At 42.1% G+C, this 21,570-nt stretch overlaps 1 protein-coding gene across 2 annotated transcripts in view; it reads right to left on the bottom strand.

The window, feature by feature from the left end:
• The window catches only part of ADCK1 (aarF domain containing kinase 1), a 699,440-nt gene that overhangs the window by 595,379 nt on the left and 82,491 nt on the right, over positions 1-21,570 (bottom strand). For both annotated transcript variants that reach the window (XM_069208397.1, XM_069208398.1), the window contains exon 3: positions 3,587-3,670. In XM_069208397.1, the coding sequence (XP_069064498.1) occupies positions 3,587-3,670 (84 nt within the window). The remainder of the gene's footprint in view (positions 1-3,586; positions 3,671-21,570) is intronic.

The following is a 21,570-nucleotide window of genomic DNA, read 5'->3' on the forward strand; positions in this document are numbered from 1 at the left end:
GCCCCGGATATGTTCTCTCTCGTTTTCAGAGGCTGGTGAAAAAACAGGTTTTGTAGCGAAATTTGCAATCGGGTTTCCACCCGAATCGGTCTTTCAGGAAAGTTGTAATGAGGACTCAAATGAGGCCGTCAGGCTTTCTAGAATCCAGGCGGCTAAAAATTTACCGGAAAGTAAAATTTCTTCTGTTCCTTATTCACATCACAAGTCTGCGGCTTCGTTCCTACTACCAGCCTCCTTTGAGATAAGAGAGTAAATAAGACATTTTGCCTAGATCTCCATGCTCGGGATTTAGTAGAACTGAATACCCGAAAATCTAGTGCAGGTCTGGTCAATGACCAAGCGACAAATACAGCAGTTTACTGCCACCTAACGGCGACTGTGTGAATAACGCCGTGACATGGTTCAGTCTCGAAAGCCAACAAGTTCTGTTGGAATTGGAAAATACTGATGCCGGAAAACATTCATTTGGCGCAAAGGCGTGAGAGAGAGGCAAACTCACCAAGGGTGGAATTACAAAGGGCAGAGTTATGAAAAGGGAGTCCGATAGTCAACATATACATTTATTTCAAAAATAAATCTGCCGCAAAGAAATTGGCAACGAGGACATATGTGATGGTAAATCGTTCTATCTTACTTAATTGACCACAAAGAAGCTGCATTTTGAATTATCTTACTGAGTACAGACACCTGGGGCAGAAATCTTTGTCTGCGCTGCAATTTTCAGGCAATAAGGCTAATATAAGTAACATAATAACTCTGATGGCTAATGAAGTTTCAAGAGAGTTCTGTGTTTTGTTCAGTCACAATTTTGACACAAAGTAGAAAAGAGGGTTAATGTACCTTCTGCAAAGCACTTTGTGTAACAGGCAGACCAAAATGTTATGTATATAAATAAGTGGGGTACTCTTTTTGACAGTTTCTTTTGCTACTTCCATTTAACAAACTGCAGTTTTCATGCATGTCACAGTGAGCTATGAACAGACATCAAGGAGCTATATGCAAACTCTAGGTCATGGGTTTAGATCATTACTGTCTTTTTTTCCTCTATCTGTTTTCATTCTAACTTTGCAAAGAAGGGCTCCTTTGAGTAGTAATTAGGTTGTTAATATAAACAACCCCAATCACTGCATTACGTTTAAACTTTGGTGTCGTGTTTCTTCCGACCATGCACTCTTAACCTATAAGTCTACAAGTATGGACGATATGTCACTCCTGCACCTTATTACCCTCGTTTTATTATGTAATATTTCCTGTACTGATTTACACACTTCTATGATTTACTGTGTGTGTGAGAGAGATGTAAAGTGCTCTGTCAATCTACAACAGGATGAGGAGTGCTATAAAAAAATACATAAAAAAGTGCCACGTATATCATAATTTGTGTAATTATTAAAGCACACAAATACGCCTGACATTCTTCCAAGCCACGCAGATCTGTTACATGGGGGTTGAACAAAGTCAAAAACCTCCCTCCAAATCATAGGTTCTCTTAAGTACTTGTGTAGTGATAAGCTGCCTACCTTTGTTTCCTTCCAATGCATTGGCATCTAGGTGTTATGTTCAGAAAACTCCCCGACAGGATGATACCCGACTAAAAGAAGGGCTGATAGCCCCTTACTTCAGGCCTTTCCTTTGTATCCAGCTGGAAATAAAATGAAGTCCCATCATCTCCTGGAGGTTGCTTCTCCGAACAAGCAGACAACATTCAGGCACTGCTAATTTGTGTCCCTTTTCAGGAAATTACACCAAGAGAGATTCAGATTTTTTCCCTGAATCACCGGGATCCCAAATCTATATCAGAAATAGTTGCTGAAACTGGGATCCAGCAGGATTCCCCCATTTCCTACACGGCCAGAGGTAAGGAGTTTAACACCATGAAAACAAGCAAAATCAGCAGAGATCTTTTCAGATAATGGTGTACTCTATTAGTAAGGCCAACATTCTATGTATACTGCGAGGAGGACGGGGTGATTCAAAGGAGAAACCCATAATAGGAGAAACCAGACAAACCGTGTGCACTGCATTAAGCAACATGACCAATGGCAGGCAGTGCAAGGGAGCTCACACTACCTACTGAAGCTGTGAAGCTCAGCAGCGCAAACTGTGGAGGGATAAAATGCATTGTGTGCATCATTAGGATTATCATGACCAGATGATTCCGGCATAAGCGTGTGTTTCACCAGGACACATCTTTTCAGTCTCCATATGCACTTTAGTCAGGAGTTCTCAGAAGTGAATCTTATCCAGTCCTCTACTTGTCCTGCCATCAGATTTTGTGCTTTTTATAACATTCTTGTTAGAAACACAATTTTGAAGATCTGAGAAAGCCTCTGTTGTATTACATATACAGACTGTGGATTGACTGTTCAGAGAACTGCAATAATCAGGACTTCAATTGATTTTATTTTTAAGAACCGGCGGGACGGCTGCCCTCTTCTATCCCGCCATTGATTTTTACAAAATGTTGGTCCATCTGTATGTGCCCTGAAGAATGTGTGTGGTCTGTTGGCCACACTGCACCGAAACATGAGTCAGCACCATTACAATAACCTTTCTGGGCTGGATTGGATTAATACAGATGTAAGTGAAGCAATAACTATATGTATTGTATTGAGGGCTGTTGAACAGGGATTTACTACCCTCAACTAGGCCAAACAATTTATGCTGGTTTACTGTTATTCGAATCTGCTATTTCCTCCTGATACAATCTATTTTTTTATTTAAATATGCTATGACAGTTCTGGGTAATATGGTACCACATATTTTTATGGATTAGAGCGTGTGTAAGGTATGAATGGTATGCTTAGTACTGGTGAGTGAGATTTATATTAGGGTGTAAGGGAGGGTGAGTTCTCTGTTGATGCATTATATTGAGAATGTTTGTTGCATTGTTTTGTACTGATGTGATATACTATGATTGATGAAGAATTTAACACAAAGAAAATAACTGCATAAATAAATATGTGTTTTGTTTATCCAGAATTGCTACGGTGTTTTTATAAAGAGGGCTCTTTATTTAAAGCCTAGATTTGGGGGTGGGTTGTCTTCCTTGCACACTAGGGTGACCAGATGACGCCTTGTCATTGGGACACAACTTGTACAGTTTGGGGTTTGGATTTTATACATCACTGCATTCTGGCGACTGCAGTGGTAGTTCATTTTAATTGTGTCAACTGGACCAACACACCACAAATAAGGTTGCCACGTTTCAAAGAAAAAATACCAGCCATTTGTTCACGTTTTAAGACTTTGCAATGAGCTTAACATAATATTTAAAAAGAACTTTATATAAAATCTTCAGTATCCGTTTTTACATACCTTGTCTGTCTTTGTTCATTTAAATGTTTAGCCAGGGAACAATAAGGCAGCTGTAGAATACATTTGCAGTGACTTCTTAGTTTACTGTTTAAAGTACGTACTGATAAGGGGGGAAATTACCACATTTAGGTGATTTTCCTAATTTATGTACTAGCTGGAACATAAAAATACTGGCCATGTCGGTAAAAAAAAAAAAAAAAAAAAAAACGCAGGTGGCACATGTAAACAATTCTAATGTTGTTTGTGGTGCACCTCCTAGATTACTCACCTGGGATTTGAGGTTGTTGTACTCCAAGGATCCACCTGGGACATTTCTGAGGGTGAACACGTAGTCATAGCTGATGGCCGCGGTCTGGACACATAAGAGAGAAAAACAGTTACTAATAGAAAAACACAGGAACTCATTGTTAGTTTCAATACTATAAAGACATTTGGTCATCCAGTCGACCTTCAGAAACACAATTTTCAGAGATTTACACTTGTCTTTTAAATTATTCACTAAAATTGGAACATGTATGGGATGCCTACAACATCTCCAGGGTGGTCATGGCCAAATGGAATTTACAATGAATTTCTAAGATCATTGCGACAAAGTCCTCAAGCACAGGAGGACAATCTGTTGGACCGTCGCACTGTTAAAAACAACATTATGGCCTAAGATCCAAAACTAATGCAAGCGTGCCAGATCCATATCATGTTTTCAGGATAACCACTATGTAAACCATTTTCATTTAGATTCAATAGGCCAGATTAACAGCCGTTTTCAGCTGAAATGGGTCCATTTATTCCTTTTAGGTACCTACAAAAGAAAATCTGACGGGGATAAATAGGTTTACCATGGCTTAAATGTATATTTTGGCCGCATACAATTATGCATTTGTAACCACTCACGCAAATGGGTGGAAAGTGAAAGAATCAAGGCTTGGTTTGCTGTGAAAGTTTGTGAACAACCGGAAACTCCAAAGAGGAGTGGGAATTTCTGAGCTCTGATCTGGCCTTTCGCCATTAAGCAAATGGTCAGAGATGTACAGCAGAAAGGGACAGGATTAACTTTACTTTCAGGGTGGAAAGAAGTACAAAGCACCCTCAAATTTTGTGGGAGTTTTCAGCGGCGGCTCTGCTTCCTGCAGTGGACGAAAGTTAAAAAGAAAATGATTATAACGTAACGTTATTTATCATTTTGTTTTTCCTCGGGTAGCCAGGTTAGAGCAGGGTGGGGCCAGAGGAGAAGGAGGGCTGGTGACAGAGTGGTGAGTGCACATAAGTACATAAGTGCGCATGAGACTTTGGCCAACCGTGTTCTGCCGGCCAAACAGTCATGCAGACTTTGCATTTCTCCATCCAGCGGTATTGAACAGCTAGGAGGAGAAAGTGCACAGGGCCCCAATCTCTGTCTGAACGCCGAAGCAGGGTGCTCAGACCAATCACAACACTGCTGTCATGCTGTTGACAGCCGCGTCGTGACTGGAGGGGAGTCTGGAAGCCTTGTGCTTCCGGGAATCTGCGGAGGACGGAGGAAGAGCTGAAACCGTCTCTCCCAACATAGAGGTACATTTTATAAAAAAAATATATATATTTTTTTAAATCCCTGCCACTCCCGTTGACAAGTGGCTGCCACTTGGAGTTTGTCAATTGCAGCTTTGTATAGATACATGTATCTTATGGATGCATTCGGAAAATCTAGACTGCATCCAGATCTCCTTAACACTTGCTGGACAGGCCTGCTGTTGCTGGCCATAGTGGTGAAGGCACCCTGGATTATTCTGTTACATTAATTACTTCTGCCACCACATATAATGGAAAACTGCAGGGCATTTTAAGAAAAATAAAACTGTAAGTGTTTAAAAGTTCCAAACCTCATCTACAACCAAAATCTGTCATTTCGAATGTACTGCAATGTTCTACAAATAGGAATTTTTACATTTTCTGCAGTAATGTGAACAGTTTTGAAGACTACCTGCAGAAAACAATGGATTTCCCTTGTTGTGGGAAAAATAACATGCTGCTTTTTCAAGTACACCTTTGCACCGCACATTAGCACACTTTTCTAATACAACATTATTTTCCTAAGTAGACATGGGAGGTTAAAACTACACACAAAGGCTCTGTAATGGCAGGCTGAGACATGTTTAAAGGGCTACTTAAGTGGGTGGCACAACCAGTGCTGCAGGTCCATTAGCAGAATTTAATTTGCAGACCCTAGGCACAGGTAGTGTACTTCACTTGGGACTTATAAGTAAATTAAATATGCTAATTGGGTATAGCCAATGTTAAAAAATTTAAGGAGCGAGAACAAGCACTCTAGCGCTTGTTAGCATTGGTAAAGTGCACAGAGTCCTAAGACAATACAAATGAATTCAGCATAAAGTAGGAGGCGGAAGGTAATAAGTTTGGGGATGAACCTGCAAAAAGGGCCAGGTCCAACAAACATTTACAAATATAGTATTTTTAGGAACGTTTTGAAGGGGAGATTTTAGCACCAAAAGGCTGCAGGCCACTGTACAGTGAACATTTGTATTGTAGCAGTAGGCTCTGAAACATAAGGTGAGATTTGTAGAGCAATGACGTGTGATTTGGGTTCCACTGAAATTACAGAAACTTGGATGTGATGAGGACGAAGAAAGAAACGTAACTGGAGCCTTATAAGGCAGCAGACTGTGCACATTTTTTACACTGAACATAAATACACATCCATGGGCTTGTTTCAATAGTTGCACAATCTTGGGTCGTTATTCCACACCTGTTAAATATCAATAGGCCAGCTGCACAATTTACCAGGTATGAAATTACCACACCTAGTGAATTAGTTGATAGTGCTTTGATTACTAACCAGTAATCTGAAATACTCGAATTCTCCATTTCTCGCCCCACTACTTAGAGAATACAAAGAGGCTCTATCTGGTGTGAACCAGCACCCTCTATCAAGCACCTTTTTTTAACTTTGCATTATTTGTGCAGGACCACCCTTCTCACGAATATAAACGAAGCAAACTCCTAATCCAAATTAAACCCACTCCCCTGTTGAAAAAGCTTCAGGAAGAAGGGAGGGAACGCAAAGATTGAGAAGAGGAATAAAGACCGATATTAATGACGATTGCTAGATAAGTAATCTAGAAATGACCTTATCTCCATTCCTCATCCCATCCCTAACCTATTACAGGTATAAGCCTTGTTTGCATAGCTTTTCTCTAAACACGGAGTCGTACCACAGTAAATAATCCTATAATTATTGCTAAGACTCCTGAATCTATGTATACAACAATTTCGAAGGAACAGACCTGTTTAAGAACATCGTTATGCCAAAATCAGCCCTTGAGCACGGATCAATCCAGAATGACTGACAATTAGCTTAAATAGCAGCTCAACAAATGTCATTAGTAGATGCCCAACCCATTTCAGCCAATGAGGGTATCACTCGACGAAACGATTGGGCTTTGATTGAAGCTGGAAAGTGTTGACCTGCATGAGAATATCATAAAGCAATTCTTTTATCCAACACAAAAATGTCTGGATGAAACTTGAAAAAAAGAAAAAAAATAGATACATTTGATCGACGTAGATAAACATGAACAGCTCTAACCACATCCACTTACTTTAACAGACATTCCAGATCTGAATCCGGATTGGGGTATGAAACGGGAAGAACCATTTCTATGAAAAAAATAATATTAGGAATAAAGCCAAGGCCTAGTTTAAGGCCAATCCTGTACTCAAATATCTTTAAATAAGGTGGACATTAAATGAATCATTCAATTATTTCAGTCATAACAGCTGCCAAAACAGTTTTTCATGTCAAAAAATTAGAGCAACCTCTTTTAAATATTCAAAAGGTGGATTCTGGAGGCTATTGTAAAAGTAATAAGAAAAGGCCATGAAAGTAAAGGGAGGTCCTGAAGAGAAAAGGTTTTGCAGTTAAAGTCTTAACAACTCAATACCCATAAAAATCTGGCAACTGAGTCGTCAACGTAAGCGAAGGAACAGCATGGTGAACCACAAGTTTGGTAACTGGGCACTATAAGTTCAATGTGTTCACAGCTAAGCCCTTGTCAAACCAGTCCTCAAGAAATTGCAAAACATTCTCTGGTTAACACTAAAGATGAAGATTAGATTTTTCTGATTATTGAATAGTGAGAGTTACCGGTAGAAGTAATCCTGCAGGCACAAGACTTCTCCTTTGAGCCTTCACACTGCAATAGAGTCAGACACTGGAAGGTTACTGGCAACAGAGGTTGTTGGCAGAAGGGCAAGGATCTAATAGGAGAATCCATTGCAAGTAAACACCTAACACTATTAACAGAGGAAATCATTGCTATCTTCACCAAAAAGGCAAAACCTCTATCACCTCTACCGTAGTCTCCAGATCTTAGCAATTACATGAGAGACCGGAGGAATCAGTGGAAAGAAGAAGCTTTGGCAAACAAACTAAACAACAAGGTCCACTTTGGGAGACTGAATCTTTGACAAATTATCTTAAATATTGCAATTGATAACATGAATTCCTGTGAGGAAGAAAAATCCTATTTAGACTGTCCACTAGAACACTGTATTTCCCTTAAACATGTAATGCCCCAAGAGATACGAGATGCCTCTTTGCCAGAGATGAGGTCTGCCACACTACATTATTTATGAAAAGGTATGTGACACTTTATGTAAGTCAATTTTACTGTATTGTCACTTACTCCTACTGGAGTTCAACCCTGAATCTAATCTTTAATAAAGACATAATATCCTCCAATTTGAAGAATGTATTCTGTCTTGAAATGACCATCAACACTGGACTGAACTCAAACCTAACACTGCTCCCAAACCCAGTTTGTGTTAAAGTCACTGAATTTGGAAGACACAGGTGAACAACTGACTCTAGATTGGCAGGAAGAAAACACCATTTATGAAGAATATGAAGACGTGCCAGTGTTGGCATATTTATATGAAACCAAGGTACTACAAAAAGATGCACCCTACCTACAAGAAAGAAAAAAAGGTATAAAAAGAGGTTATGAGGATGGGATTATGTAAAATTATAAATACTAGATCCCATTCTCATTTAAATCTTGAAAGCAAGATTTAGTAAACAAATACTCAAATTTCTTGTGCCTCACAGTCATTAGATGTTCTGTTTTTTTTCAAAACACTTCGACCACTAGCATAAAGACTGGGCAGACTCTTGATTCTTGAATACCTGGTGGATCACAGATTCAAATTCTTCATCAAAAAGTATATTCTATGAGAAATAGCATTCTCAAAAAATTGGATTTTTATGCTGTACCTGGCGTCCCAAATTTCAGGTAGAAGTTAACAACATCTACACCTCAAGTAGCCTTTGCTTAAGCTTTGAGAGCATCAAAGGAGACATCTGAAAGACATTTCATTTGGGTTTCCATGTAAGTTAATAACTGTTATAATCATCACCACTTTGAATATCCAAGACCACCAACAATTGGAATTCTTTAACCAAAGATTGTGATGCATAGACTTTCTAAATCTAAGCTATTTTTGCCAAAGTTAAGCTAACATAAGCTCTCTTCAAGGATGCTTTTGCTTTCTTATCCACTGCAGCTGAAATGCAGAGGTTTTCAGTCGGAATGGCTTGTTGACCATCAGATTTGCCAACAAAGGATCCACAACAGAGGTCTGAAACAAATTCATGTCTTCCGTTACAACAGAGTGCAGTCTTCACATACACCTGGGAACTGAGGTCCTCTCAGAATCTCTCCACTCCTTTTCAAGGAGAATCTGAACGGCAGCATTGACATGCAGCTTTGGACATGAAAATCTATAAAACTGCCTGAACATTCTTCAACTGGTAGTAGGTGGCTCCACATCAGGTGGAAGGTGACGGTTTGAGGACTAACATGCACAACTTTCTGCATTCCTTCTTTCCGCACATATTTACCTCTTGGAATGGAAGCTTCCCCTCCACCATCCTCATAAATAGGAGACGAACAATACAGTGATATCAAAGAGGGAGAAGGTGAATCACATCTGTCAGAAGAAGCCCTCAAAACGTTCTGTGTTATCTGATACGTATTGAATGACTCTCTTCTGATATTCCAGAAACTAACTTTATTTCTTGCTGCATCCCCCATGATGCTTCAACTGAGAGCAACCTACTGTGTTATGTGACCCCTTAAATACCCTCTCTTAAGGTCCCAACTATTTTATTTAAGGTCTCTGCAAATGCCTGGTCACCAGGGCAATCTCTCCCTTTAATGCAGAAAGATATGTCTTTTCACAAGGAAAGGCATTGTTTTACAATATGACAAAGGGATCAATAGTTATGAAAACTAGTAAAATAGCAAATGCACCCTACTGGCAACAGAAAAATACCCCAACACGGAAGCATCAACTCATAGCAAAAAGGCGGCAAGAGGAAGTCCACTCCGAAGTGCCTCCTTCCTTAACCTGCCTCTAAGAGAAAAGGAAAAGCAGCCAGACTTTACGTGAGTATTTATCAAGAACATACAAAAGTCTTCTTAGAGTGCCAGTGTAAAACCAGTTACCGCCACTTCATGAACTTGGGCCAGCGCACCAAACAAGGTCGACCTTGCAAGCCAATTGTACCAACTAACTTGAATATTTTCACAGGTTTTGCAATGTGCAGCTTTCCATATCCCTGAACCCTTCCTCTAACACGGTCATATCCTGTTCATGAGGGTCATGGCGCCGCTTTTTGAAATCTGTGTATCGCATGCCACAGCTGTTGATCATGCAGGCCACAGTACCACTGTCAACCCTCATAGAGGCTGTTCCTGCATGGCCCAGGCCTCGCCACTGCTAATAATCCCTAAACAGGGTGAATCCCAGCACCACTAGTGCATCAAGATTTACAGGGGGCCACACACGCTGCATTCAGTCTCGTAAACTGCAAGGGCCCCAGGACCACCACTGACTGTCTACTTCAGGTCCCTGCACCACAGCTTATAAAGCACAGGAAAAAAAAACAACAAAAAATAATAGAAGGATGATTGAGCATTTGCCTTCTTGATGGTGGTCCTACACAAAATAGGGAAAGGGAAAAAAGATGCTTTAGTAAAGTGCTGGTTCACAGAGGCAGATCTTATTTGCATTAAATACAGTAATTTCTGGGACAGGTATTGGAGAATCTGTGTAATAACGATTATTAGGAAGTAATCTAGACATTATCGCCCAATTCAGCATGCCTAAATTGGAATGGTTTTAGTAATTGCACACCTGGCTGTCACTGCAGCTGGTATGATGTTTGCTAGGTGTGTAATTGCAACCTACGATTGCACAGCTATTAAAATGAGCCTCTAAATATGTAATTATGTGTAAAGTAAAAAACAACTGCACAGTCTGCTGCCTTATGATGTTCCAAATATATGTTTCTCCTACCTCTCTCATCATCAAATCCTGGTTTCTGTAGTCTAGTTTCAATGGAACCCAAAACAAACCATACTGTTCTGTAACCACACCTTAAGTTCCAGAGTCTATTGCTACAATACACATGTTCTCTGGACAGCAGTCAACTCGATTTTGGTGCTAATAGCCAGTTAAAGAACAAATCATAATAGTACTGCTTTTTTAATGTGTGTGTTCTGCTTGAAATGTTGGAATGGGACAAGGAATGGACTTTCTTCCAAAGTGTCAGGCCTCATTCGTGTGAAGGGGCTCAGGGCATGCTGGGGTTAGTGGGCCACAGCTGTGGGGACTGGGGTTGTTTGTCTCTGATATCCTGGGGATCCAGTCTACTATGGCTTTGCAAACTGGGCCAAGTGAAACAATTTCAGCACTTGACCCTCAGTGGTACTAGCAAGCAGACACTTTTCAGAAAGGTTAGTGTGGGGTACAACAGACTCAAGACTCAGAAAATATCCAACAGTGCAATAACCGATTGTTCAGCCCAGTGCTTATTTCTGTAAAAAGAAAAGTACTTTACTAAAGCCTTAGAGCCCGCCATAGCGGGCTCTACCAGCAATTAAAGGCCCACTCTGCTTGTGAGGCCTTTTTTCACAGCTGTTGGTGTGAACAAAGAACATTGGAAAGTTTACACTCCAGACTTTTACCAGCCACTAAAAGCCCTGGGCATTCCATTGTCTGCAATAGAGCTCCCAATTTTCCAATGTTCTAATAAACAATAGAACATAATAATATACACCACACATAATTATTAGATAGACCGTCTCTGGTGCAGGGTTATCCCGGTCTTGGTGAGGTCTCCTATTGCACTCTTCCAACTTCTCGTAATCTTAATCTACAGGTGGGGTGCACCCCTCCTCGGGTCTGTAGTCACTAATTCTCTCAAGATTCGTCTCCCCCTTTCTCAAGGCTTATGGTGGGCCTTGCATTGGTCTCCCGCTCCGCAGTCCTGGTTTTCCCACAGCTGGAAGCGGAAGTGCCAGCCAAAGGTGCAAGGTACGCATTCTGTGACTTGGTAAAAGTCGTGTCTTGTGCGGCACAGACCACTCGGGTACACAGTGGAGCAAGTGACAAGTCTGCAGCAGTAAAAAAAGATAGGCAAATCACCTGAGCACACATTGCAGTGATGCGAATCCTCAGGTACGAAAGAGATGACAACCTCCAAGTGCAGAGCACAGCAGACATGCTTCCATGAGGCTCTGTCAGACAAACCCAGTACGGGGGGACACGCATCATTAGTCTATTCGCCCTGCAGGATTCGGTCCCTCCTTCACATCTTCCTCTGCCAGGATCCCCCAGGCATTAAGGAAGAAGGAACATTTCTTCCAGCTCAGACGCTGATGTCAACGGTCAGGCACACATCAGTCTTTGTTGTGTAGCAGCCTTCTGGGAACCTGTGGAGATCCCATCCTTGGTTGAAGAGAGCCTACAACTGGAGCAATAAGTGGGTCAGCAGCTTATACCGGTACAGCAGAGGATGTGTATCTGTCTGCACCTACAGAAACAGTTTGGGTTATGTTCCCAATGCCGTTTCCCAGACTCAGCCTGTGCTACCGTGATGATCCTTACAGCAGGATCGTCCTTAGGCTGGAGCACCGACAACAGAGTCACAAAGCCCTGTGAGTGTACTGCACCAGGATATGACAACCACACCTGAAGGCGATTGGGAGGAGAGATAAAAGGCCGACCCGTTTCTACAAGACTCTTCACACTGACAACAGTTCATGTTCAGTTCACACCTCATCCCTACCATCTGTGAAATGGAAGTATTCAGGGACACAAATCAACAGCTCTCTGCAGCAAAAGGACCTCACTGAAGAGGAGTTTGTCTCCTCTCTCCCCAATTAAAAGTCTGGGTCCCCTCCCTCCAGGCTCAAGAATGTCAGCAACACATTTTCAGCGCCTGGAAGAGTAACTCATCACTATATTGTGCACCTGAGCAGGCTTCCAAAACTGAAACCCATTGACCTTCTTCGCTCAGACAAGTACACAATATGTAACATGCAAACCACACACATGCATGTGCCCCGGATATCAGCGAAAGGATCTAGGTTCACCTGGTGCAGCTGGACTTTACATGCGACCAAGGCCACACTACAATCACAATAAAAACAGGGTATGCTGCCACCACTGTGTGCCAGGGGTACAACCGGGATGGTAGTCCTCAGTCACTATGGACTGCACGCTTGGTAAGCCAAGGTTCAGACTTGTATCAAGGGTAGGCTTATGGCTTCACACACACAAACACATACACTTCATTAAAGTGAGACTGGGTCAAAATTCAAAAACCTGGATACAGATAATCGTATTTGGGCACTCAGGGCATGGGAAATGGCTAGACATTATGCAGAGGACATTCCTGTCCCAGCACAGGGTGTGCAAATGTAGACACTGTGCTGTTTTCCCATACGATTTGACCCTGGTTTTCTCTTGTTATAATCATGCAGGCAAACACCAGAGAGTGTGGTAATTACTACGAAATTCAAAATCCTCTGTTGGTGCATAGTGGAACTTTTTGACCAGATCGGGATACGCGGGTTATTCATAAACAAGCCCTCTATTTTAAATTACTGTGCCTCAATTCCAATTTAAGACAAAAGGATAAAGGAATGTTGCTCAGAATCACACAATTAACAGTCAGTTAACATCAGACTAAGAATCCAGGGGGCAAATACATCATTTACACTGAGAGCAGGTCATGTTTCTCCTTTTCCTTTCATGGTGGTTGGGTATTTGAAGAAAAAGGATTTCAGCAGCCCAAAGATTTTCTTTTGTGTCTGTCAGCTGTGCTCTTGAATGCCGGAGTTTACGAATACTAATGCTGCCTACTCTTGATTTCATCTCTTGACTTTCTTCCACCACCCTTTACTTCATGTCTCTTTATCTCACTCTTACAGTTTTTTTCCATCCCTGCTTTCTCCAGCTGTCACTGTTTTGTCTTTTTTCTTCTACCTCCTTTCTTCTTTTTCTGCCTGTCTTCTGCTCCGGGTCGCAGTTTGATGATACAAAATTAAGCACTGGTTCCCAATAAAGAGTGTCGGTCCCCACCACCTGCAACCACTGGCATCAATTAACACACTGGTACTTTTTCATTAGTCGTACAGAATAATCTTCCTCTAAAATAGCTTTTTGCATGCAATACAAACCAAGCATTGCAAATTAGTGCATAAATCTACTGGGTGCATAGAAGTTGATATCGTATTATTATTTTTTTACATTCAGAAATTTAGGACCAAGAGGAAGCTAAGCCCTGCACAAAAATCAAATTCCTACTTAATTAACAAGTTACTTACCTTTGGTAATATCTAGTTGATACAAACTATCTAGCCACAGCTTCCTTTCCTTAGAATATTCCCCAAGCAACAGATTGGATCAGCAAAACCTTGAGCAGTTCCTCTGCTCGCCGGTAGGTGGCACTGTTCTACTTCTCATTTACGTCATCCATGCCGTAAGTAATGTGCGCGGTGCCTATAAAGGCGACACCCCAGTGCGCTGACATCAGTTTCCTTTCATGACATTTCTGCACCAGAAGCACAGAATCCACCAGAATGCTGATAGATCAGTGTATAGACACTAAGGACCTACAAGGATTACTCTTTATGGAACTATTTGTTCACAGACCAGGGAGGATGGGAAAGTCGGTAAAGAACCTGCAGCCAGATAGAGTCCCAAATAAGGCATTATCAAAGCTAAATAACTGGTTAATATGATAGAGACTTCTAGGCGCAGATTCCTTACTTTAGAATAGATACCCAAGCAATACCTTTATGAAGGTGGGTCTGCAAACAGAGTTAAACCAGGCAAAGTGCTCTTCCTGAGGGACTGGACTGTCCAGGCAGTAGTGCTTGATAAACATGTGAAGAGATGCCCATGTTGCAGCATGGCAGATGCCCAGAACAGGAACTCCGCAAGCTAACACAGTGGTAGCAGCCATGGCTCCTGTGGAAGCTTCATGGTCAGTGCATTGCAGATTTTAATGCAGAGCACACTCCATCTTGAGATGGTCCTTTTCTTCACATCTTTCCTTTTCTTTTCTCTGGCGGACCCAATGAAGAGTTGGTTATCCACATGGTTTTCCATTGTACAATCAACGTAGAAGGATAATTCGGTTTTTGGGACCAGGTGATGGGAGTCTCTCTATTTCTATTTGGAATGGTGAGGCTGAGCAAAGAAAGGACGATATGGCCGAAATGTGAAGATAATGTAATGGTTAGTAGAAAGGCACTTTTAATCATCAGAAGACGTAGAGGGCAGTTATGAATAGGCTTGAAGGGCGAGCACATAAAGAACATCAAGACTAGGTTCAAGTCCCTTTGGGGCATAATGAAGGGCTTTGGAGGAAGCATGTGTTAAACAGGAATGGCTGATGTAGGAACCACAAAAACAACAATATGGCCAAAAAATTGCCTTTAAATGTGGCCAAAGCAAAGCCTTGCTTGATAACAAATGAATAAATAACAGTACCTTGGAAAAAGGTGCAGATAGAGGAATCAACATTTTCGGTGGTGCATCAAGCCACAAATCTGTCTCAACGGTAGGAGTATACTATCTTGGTTGATGGAAATCTGGCTTCCAAAATGACCGTGTAGCCTTCCGCAGGAAAGTCAAAATCTCTCAATTGTCACCACTTGGGTGCAGGACCCTGCACTGTTGATGAGACAGTAGATCCTCCCGAACGGGCAGCCTGATTGGAAGATCGATGCTCATGCGTTCGGAATACCATTCTCTCCGTACCCAATCCAGAGCCACAAGAATGACTCTAGCCCACTTGTTACTGATCTACTTGAGAACTCTGACCAGGAGTGTTATAGGCGGAAAGGCGTACAGTAAGCTTGAGTTTCACTCCAGATGAAAAGTGCCTCCAAGTGAAAGTCACCTTGGAAACTCCATTGAGTAGAAGTGATGACATTGCCTGTTCGTGGTGGTAGCAAATAGATCTAACCAAGGTTCTCCCCAATCCCGAGGCCTTGCACCCCCTCTATATAGACGCCATTCGTGATCTGCTAGGCATCGACAGCTCAGTTTGTCTGCACTGGAGTTCAGAGAGCCCATCAGCCTTTAAAACACCAGGAATAAGTTCTAACATCCCAGCCATGTCCAGAGACGCAGGGACTCTTGACACAGGGTTCACAACCCCAACCTGCCCTGTTTGTTGCAATACCATATGGCAGTGGTGTTGTCTGTTAACACCTAAACCAGCCTTTCCTTGCTGGAAGAAAGAAAGGCTTTAGATGCAAGGCCAATCACTCTCAACACCAACAGGCTGATGTGGAGCTGAAACTCTGTCAATCGCCATCTCTCTCAAGTGGCAACCCCCAACCTAGGAGTGATGCATCTGTCACTACAGTCAGTTATGGGTGGAGAAGGGAAAGGGGTCTGCTGCTGATCCAATCACAGTTTGTCAGCCACCACTGCAGATCTTTTACAGTTCCCTATGATGTCTGAACGAGGTCAGAGAGCTTCCCAATGCTGTGCCCACTGGGACATCAGGTAACACTGCAGAGCCCGCATATGCCAGCAGGCATGTGTTCCCAACAGGATGCAGGAGGTCATGAGGGTAAAACATTTTAATCATAGCCTTAATATCCTGGACTTGTCTCTCTGGAGGATAGGCCCAAAACTGCACTGTGTTCCGAACAGTTTTGATGAAAGGGAGCACCTGCGATGGAGTCATGGTTGACTTTGGCACGTTGATAGTGAAGCCCAATGTAGGCATGAGGTCCGCAGAAGTCTGGAGGTGGGAGATGACTGCCTGGGCCAAACCCACCTTCAACAGCTGTCGTCAAAATAAGGGAAGACTAGAACCTTTGACTTTTGCGGATGTGCTGCAATCACTGCCATGACCTTGGTGAACACACAAGGGGCGCAGGTTAGTCCAAAATCGAGCACAGTGAACCGCGGGTAACACCTGTGGGTAGGTAAAACAGGCATATGAAAGCAGTCATCCTAAAAGTCCAGAGCTACCATCCAGTATTCAGGGCACACAGAACCAACATCAGCATCTTGAATTTCCCCTTCTTAAGAAAGAAGTAGAGAGGGTGCAAGTCTAAAATTGGGTGGAGGAGTCCGTCCTTCTTGGGCACCAGAATGTAGAGGGAATAGCAACCATGACCTACTTCTGATGCTAGCACCCTCTCAATGGATTCTTTAGCCAAAAGTGCCTGTAACCCTGATGGAACAGGGAGTGGTGAACCTCTGACAACTTATCTGAAGATGATGGCATGGGCAGCGGGGTTTCTATGAAAGGGATGCAGTAACCCTGCGGAACACTTTGAAGTACCCATTTATCCGATATTCTGGATTGCCAGCGGGGCAGGTGGGGTCAGATCCTGCTGTCATAAATTTCCTGTGTTGATAAGAGGGCAAACTAAATGGATTTTGAGGCTGCCATTTTAGGGAGTGCTGGTAGACTGTGTAGACCTCTGGCTCTGTCCGTTGTGGCTTGTGGAATCCGCATTCAAAGCCACAAAAGGACTGGAGAGCCTGCTGGCCTTGGCCACTGGGCGGCAATGAACACAGCTGGTAGCCCCTCCTGTAGGGACAGAAGAAAGAAGAAGCGAAAGACTGTATTGGGTTGGTCTGGGGCCATGGAGAGACCTAGCGACTGAGCAGTGACCCTGCAGTCCGTAAAGAGCTCTAGCACAGAATATGCCTTATCGTTAAACAGGCGTGTGCCATCAAAGGGCATGTCTGTAAGGGATGCCTGACATCCCTCAAAAAGCCAGTAGATCTCAGCCAGGTGTGGCGTGCGAGTGACGCACATGAATTTTTTTTTCTGCCTAGCGAGTCAGTTGTATCCAGTCCGCAGTAAATGGTTAATTTCGCTGTGTCCCTGCCATCAGATCAGCAATAGTCTGGGTCAGGATGGCTCGGGCTTCCTCTGAGACCATGGACACCACTTGCACAACGAAATCCCAAACTGTGTGAGTAGATCAGTCGGTGTTCGCCACCCACAGTGCAAGGCTGGTAGAAAAGAACATCCTCTTGCCAAAGGTATCCAGATTCTTGGATTCTCTATCCAGTGGTGTGGTAGGGAACGCACCATTGCTGTCTTTAGAGGTCTGGACACCCAGGTTCTTCGAGGTGGGGTACTGGGTGAGGAAAGCCGAGTCCCCAGGGGTTAAAGTGAGGGCGGTGGCGGCGGGATATTGTTCTGTGCACAACAGCCTCTGTGGAAGCTTTGACCCATGCCCTGAGCAGGACATCTGTGGGGGATTCATTAAAAGGGAGCAAGGTTCTGTGGGAGCGCCTCCTGGCAAAAGTACCTCTGTCAAGACGTTCGTCTTAACTGGCACTGGAGGCGGAATAAGGACCTCAGCTGCGTTCCTCACCACCACAGCAAAGGAACCCTTCCTCGGTAGCCACACTAGGAACAGAGACTAAGCCACTGCCTGTGAGATGTCCAGACCACTGCATTCACCAGTTGCTCATAGCATTCAGGCTCTTCTAAGGGGCTGTGGTAGCCAAATAGATCCTCCCCAAACACACTCCTCACAGGACCTGTCAAAAAAAGAAGGCACTGGCTCAGAAACGAAAGGTTAAGTGCTGGCCGACCCCAGAGTCGACATCAGGAGACGCCGATCGGTGTTCAGTATGATGAATGAGTTGGCGCATTCATGGGCTGTCTGCGGCACTGCAAATGACGTTACTGAAGAGGGATCCAGGGAAGGTTGTGGTCTCATGACTGGAGCAGAGGGGGGATCCAGCAACGGATCCAGGAGACCCTAATGGTGCCAAGGCTGGACCTGCCAGTGGAAGTCATGTGGGGGCACCTGCTGAACCGGTGGGGCCCAAAGGCGATCCCATAGGGGTAGGCCTGCCCAAATAAGAGGTACATGGTCTCATAATAAATCATCAGCAGGGGATGCTTTGGCGAGGCGAGGAGTGAACCCAAAGACAGGCCCCTGCAGCTCATGCGCGAGTGGGTCTAGAGTGAAGTTGTTCCCTCATCTCATCCAATGAGACTTGGATCCGTGCGGCAAAGTCAAAGAGTGCTTCAACGTCTTAGATTTTTTCACATTTTTGTGGGACTTATCAACTTTGAGCATGACAACAAGTGCCTGGAAAGGCTTCACCAACAGGCCTGGGACCTTCTACGTGATCAGGACCTGGAGTGTCATGGAGTTGACTGGCATGAGGAAACCAGGAGCTTCATGGATTGCTCCTACAGTGCCTTGGGATTCATGGCATGACAATCATCAAAATAATTTGACAAAGTGTCCAAAAAATGTACAGAGGTAGCTCTAACGAATCTGCACTGACAGTGAGAAAAGAAAAAAACCGATGTCAGTACATTGGGTGGCGCTGATATAGACACCATGCATGTCACTTCCTGCGTGGATGACACTGACATGGAGCCAAAGGACACTACCTACCGGTGCCCTGAGTTACTGCGCAAGATTTTGCAGGTTCAGTTTGAAGTCTGGGGCATATTCTATTATATGCGACTGGACGTCTCTATCAGACATCTAGTTTGTGAGCCACATATATACGTTCTAGTGGACCAATAAAGAAATAATCTGATACTCTAAAGCGGATTACATGATAATACCACATATTACGCTAAGTGGGCCCTGTCAGGCTACAGAAAAGTCTTTGCAGCATCGACTTAATGAGGTACCACAGGAGCCGGTAATAAAACCACTCAGGGTTTTTCCCCACAGAGCGGTGTGGGACTGATAGACACATCTGTCGCAGAGACTCTACAACTCACTTCAAAGTGGTGTCATGACATGCTTATGTCAAAAATAAAGGTCAAGACATGTTTCCCTTCACTGAATGTATAGTTGACAAACGCCCCACCAGAGCATCCCCAGAGTGGTCTTCATTATTGTAAATTGTAATTGAATTTAAACAGTGCATACTACCTCTGATGGTGTTGAAGCGCTTTGCAGGGAGAAGCATTCTACTCCAGAACTCAATATTAGAGTTAAACAGAGAATAATAATATATGCTTTCTCTTTTTTCCTTGTTGAATATTTGTGTTATGTTTGTGCTTTTAAGTTTGTTTATGCATAGCATTGTTTGGTTAGAGATAGAATGATAGGTGTGGACTAGAAAAGGGCAAAGTAGTAAGTTGTTAATGGAAGTAGTGTATATTTGCACTTATTAATTGGTGAATTGGATAAAAAGGAGGGAGGAGTTTGAAAAAGTTGTTTGGTAGTAGTGGATAGATACACGTTAGTTGGGCGAATTGGCTAAAAAGCAGGGTGAATTCTGAGAAGGATATTCAGGCTATCATATTAGACAGAAAGGTTTGGCATTAGTCAGAGAGAGGATGAATGACAAAGGTTGAAGGATGAAGCCTTTTTTTGGGCTTGACATATATAAATATATATACACATGCCAGTTAGTAAAGTTTTAGCAGGAGGCATCAACTACCCCATATATACTCCCAAAAGCACATAGTGGCTGCAATATTTACATGGAATAATATACACACGTATAACGTGGTATAATATGCACATTTTCCACCTTATATAAATGTACCTACTTCTAAAAAGAAACAGGTCAATGTACAATGAAAAAGTATAACAAACTCATCTCCATACCATGAGAAGTGTAGTTTGTCATGTCTAAGTAGATATGCACTGTGTGTATATTATATATATATATATATATATATATATATATATATATATATATATATATACATACACACACATACATACATATATATATACACACATACATTTACACACACACACAGAGATGCATGTCGTTTTTTTAAATCTAAACATATTTTCATACTTCCTTACAGTCAGATCTACATACCTTGACATGTTGTTTTCATACAGAGGAGGCCTACAGACACACTCGTCTACTTATAGGGTTATATAAATAAGATGTATTTATTAAGAAGTGTAACATACACATATGTATGCAATACAGAGATTTCTTCGATCTTTTTTGCAATAACTAAAATGAAATACATATATATGTAAACTGGCATAACCTCACATCTAGATCGGTGTGTGTGTGTACATATATATATATATATATATATATACACACACACACACACAACCATTATACTCAATATTTTGTACACAGAATAAATTCCTATGTATTGCAGCCAATTCATATGTACATGCTTGCAGTAATAATAACATATTCAGACATACACATGTATGTTGTGCATATACATAGAATGTATAGATGTTTTTGCTTTTTTACATTTTTTTTATTTCTACGTCAAAATACTGTATCATACACGTCTATAACACTTACTTTTCCCTCTACTGTACTCTGACGTATATATATTATCTTGAAAGCTGCAGAAATGTATGTGCAGAATCTCATCTACCTTTTGGTTAGACAATGAAATAGAAAAGGATGCAATGTATATACATAAATGCCTTGTTATATGTGGAGTAGTTGAGGTTTTTTTTTGGAATACATGTAGACACAGGAAAAGATACATACAGGGAGTGCAGAATTATTAGGCAAGTTGTATTTTTGAGGATGAATTTTATTATTGAACAACAACCATGTTCTCAATGAACCCAAAAAACTCATTAATATCAAAGCTGAATATTTTTGGAAGTAGTTTTTAGTTTGTTTTTAGTTTTAGCTATGTTAGGGGGATATCTGTGTGTGCAGGTGACTATTACTGTGCATAATTATTAGGCAACTTAACAAAAAAAAATATATACCCATTTCAATTATTTATTATTACCAGTGAAACCAATATAACATCTCAACATTCACAAATATACATTTCTGACATTCAAAAACAAAACAAAAACAAATCAGTGACCAATATAGCCACCTTTCTTTGCAAGGACACTCAAAAGCCTGCCATCCATGGATTCTGTCAGTGTTTTGATCTGTTCACCATCAACATTGCGTGCAGCAGCAACCACAGCCTCCCAG

The sequence above is a fragment of the Pleurodeles waltl genome, chromosome 9 (assembly GCF_031143425.1).
Source record: "Pleurodeles waltl isolate 20211129_DDA chromosome 9, aPleWal1.hap1.20221129, whole genome shotgun sequence".
Classification (NCBI taxonomy): Eukaryota; Metazoa; Chordata; class Amphibia; order Caudata; family Salamandridae; genus Pleurodeles; species Pleurodeles waltl.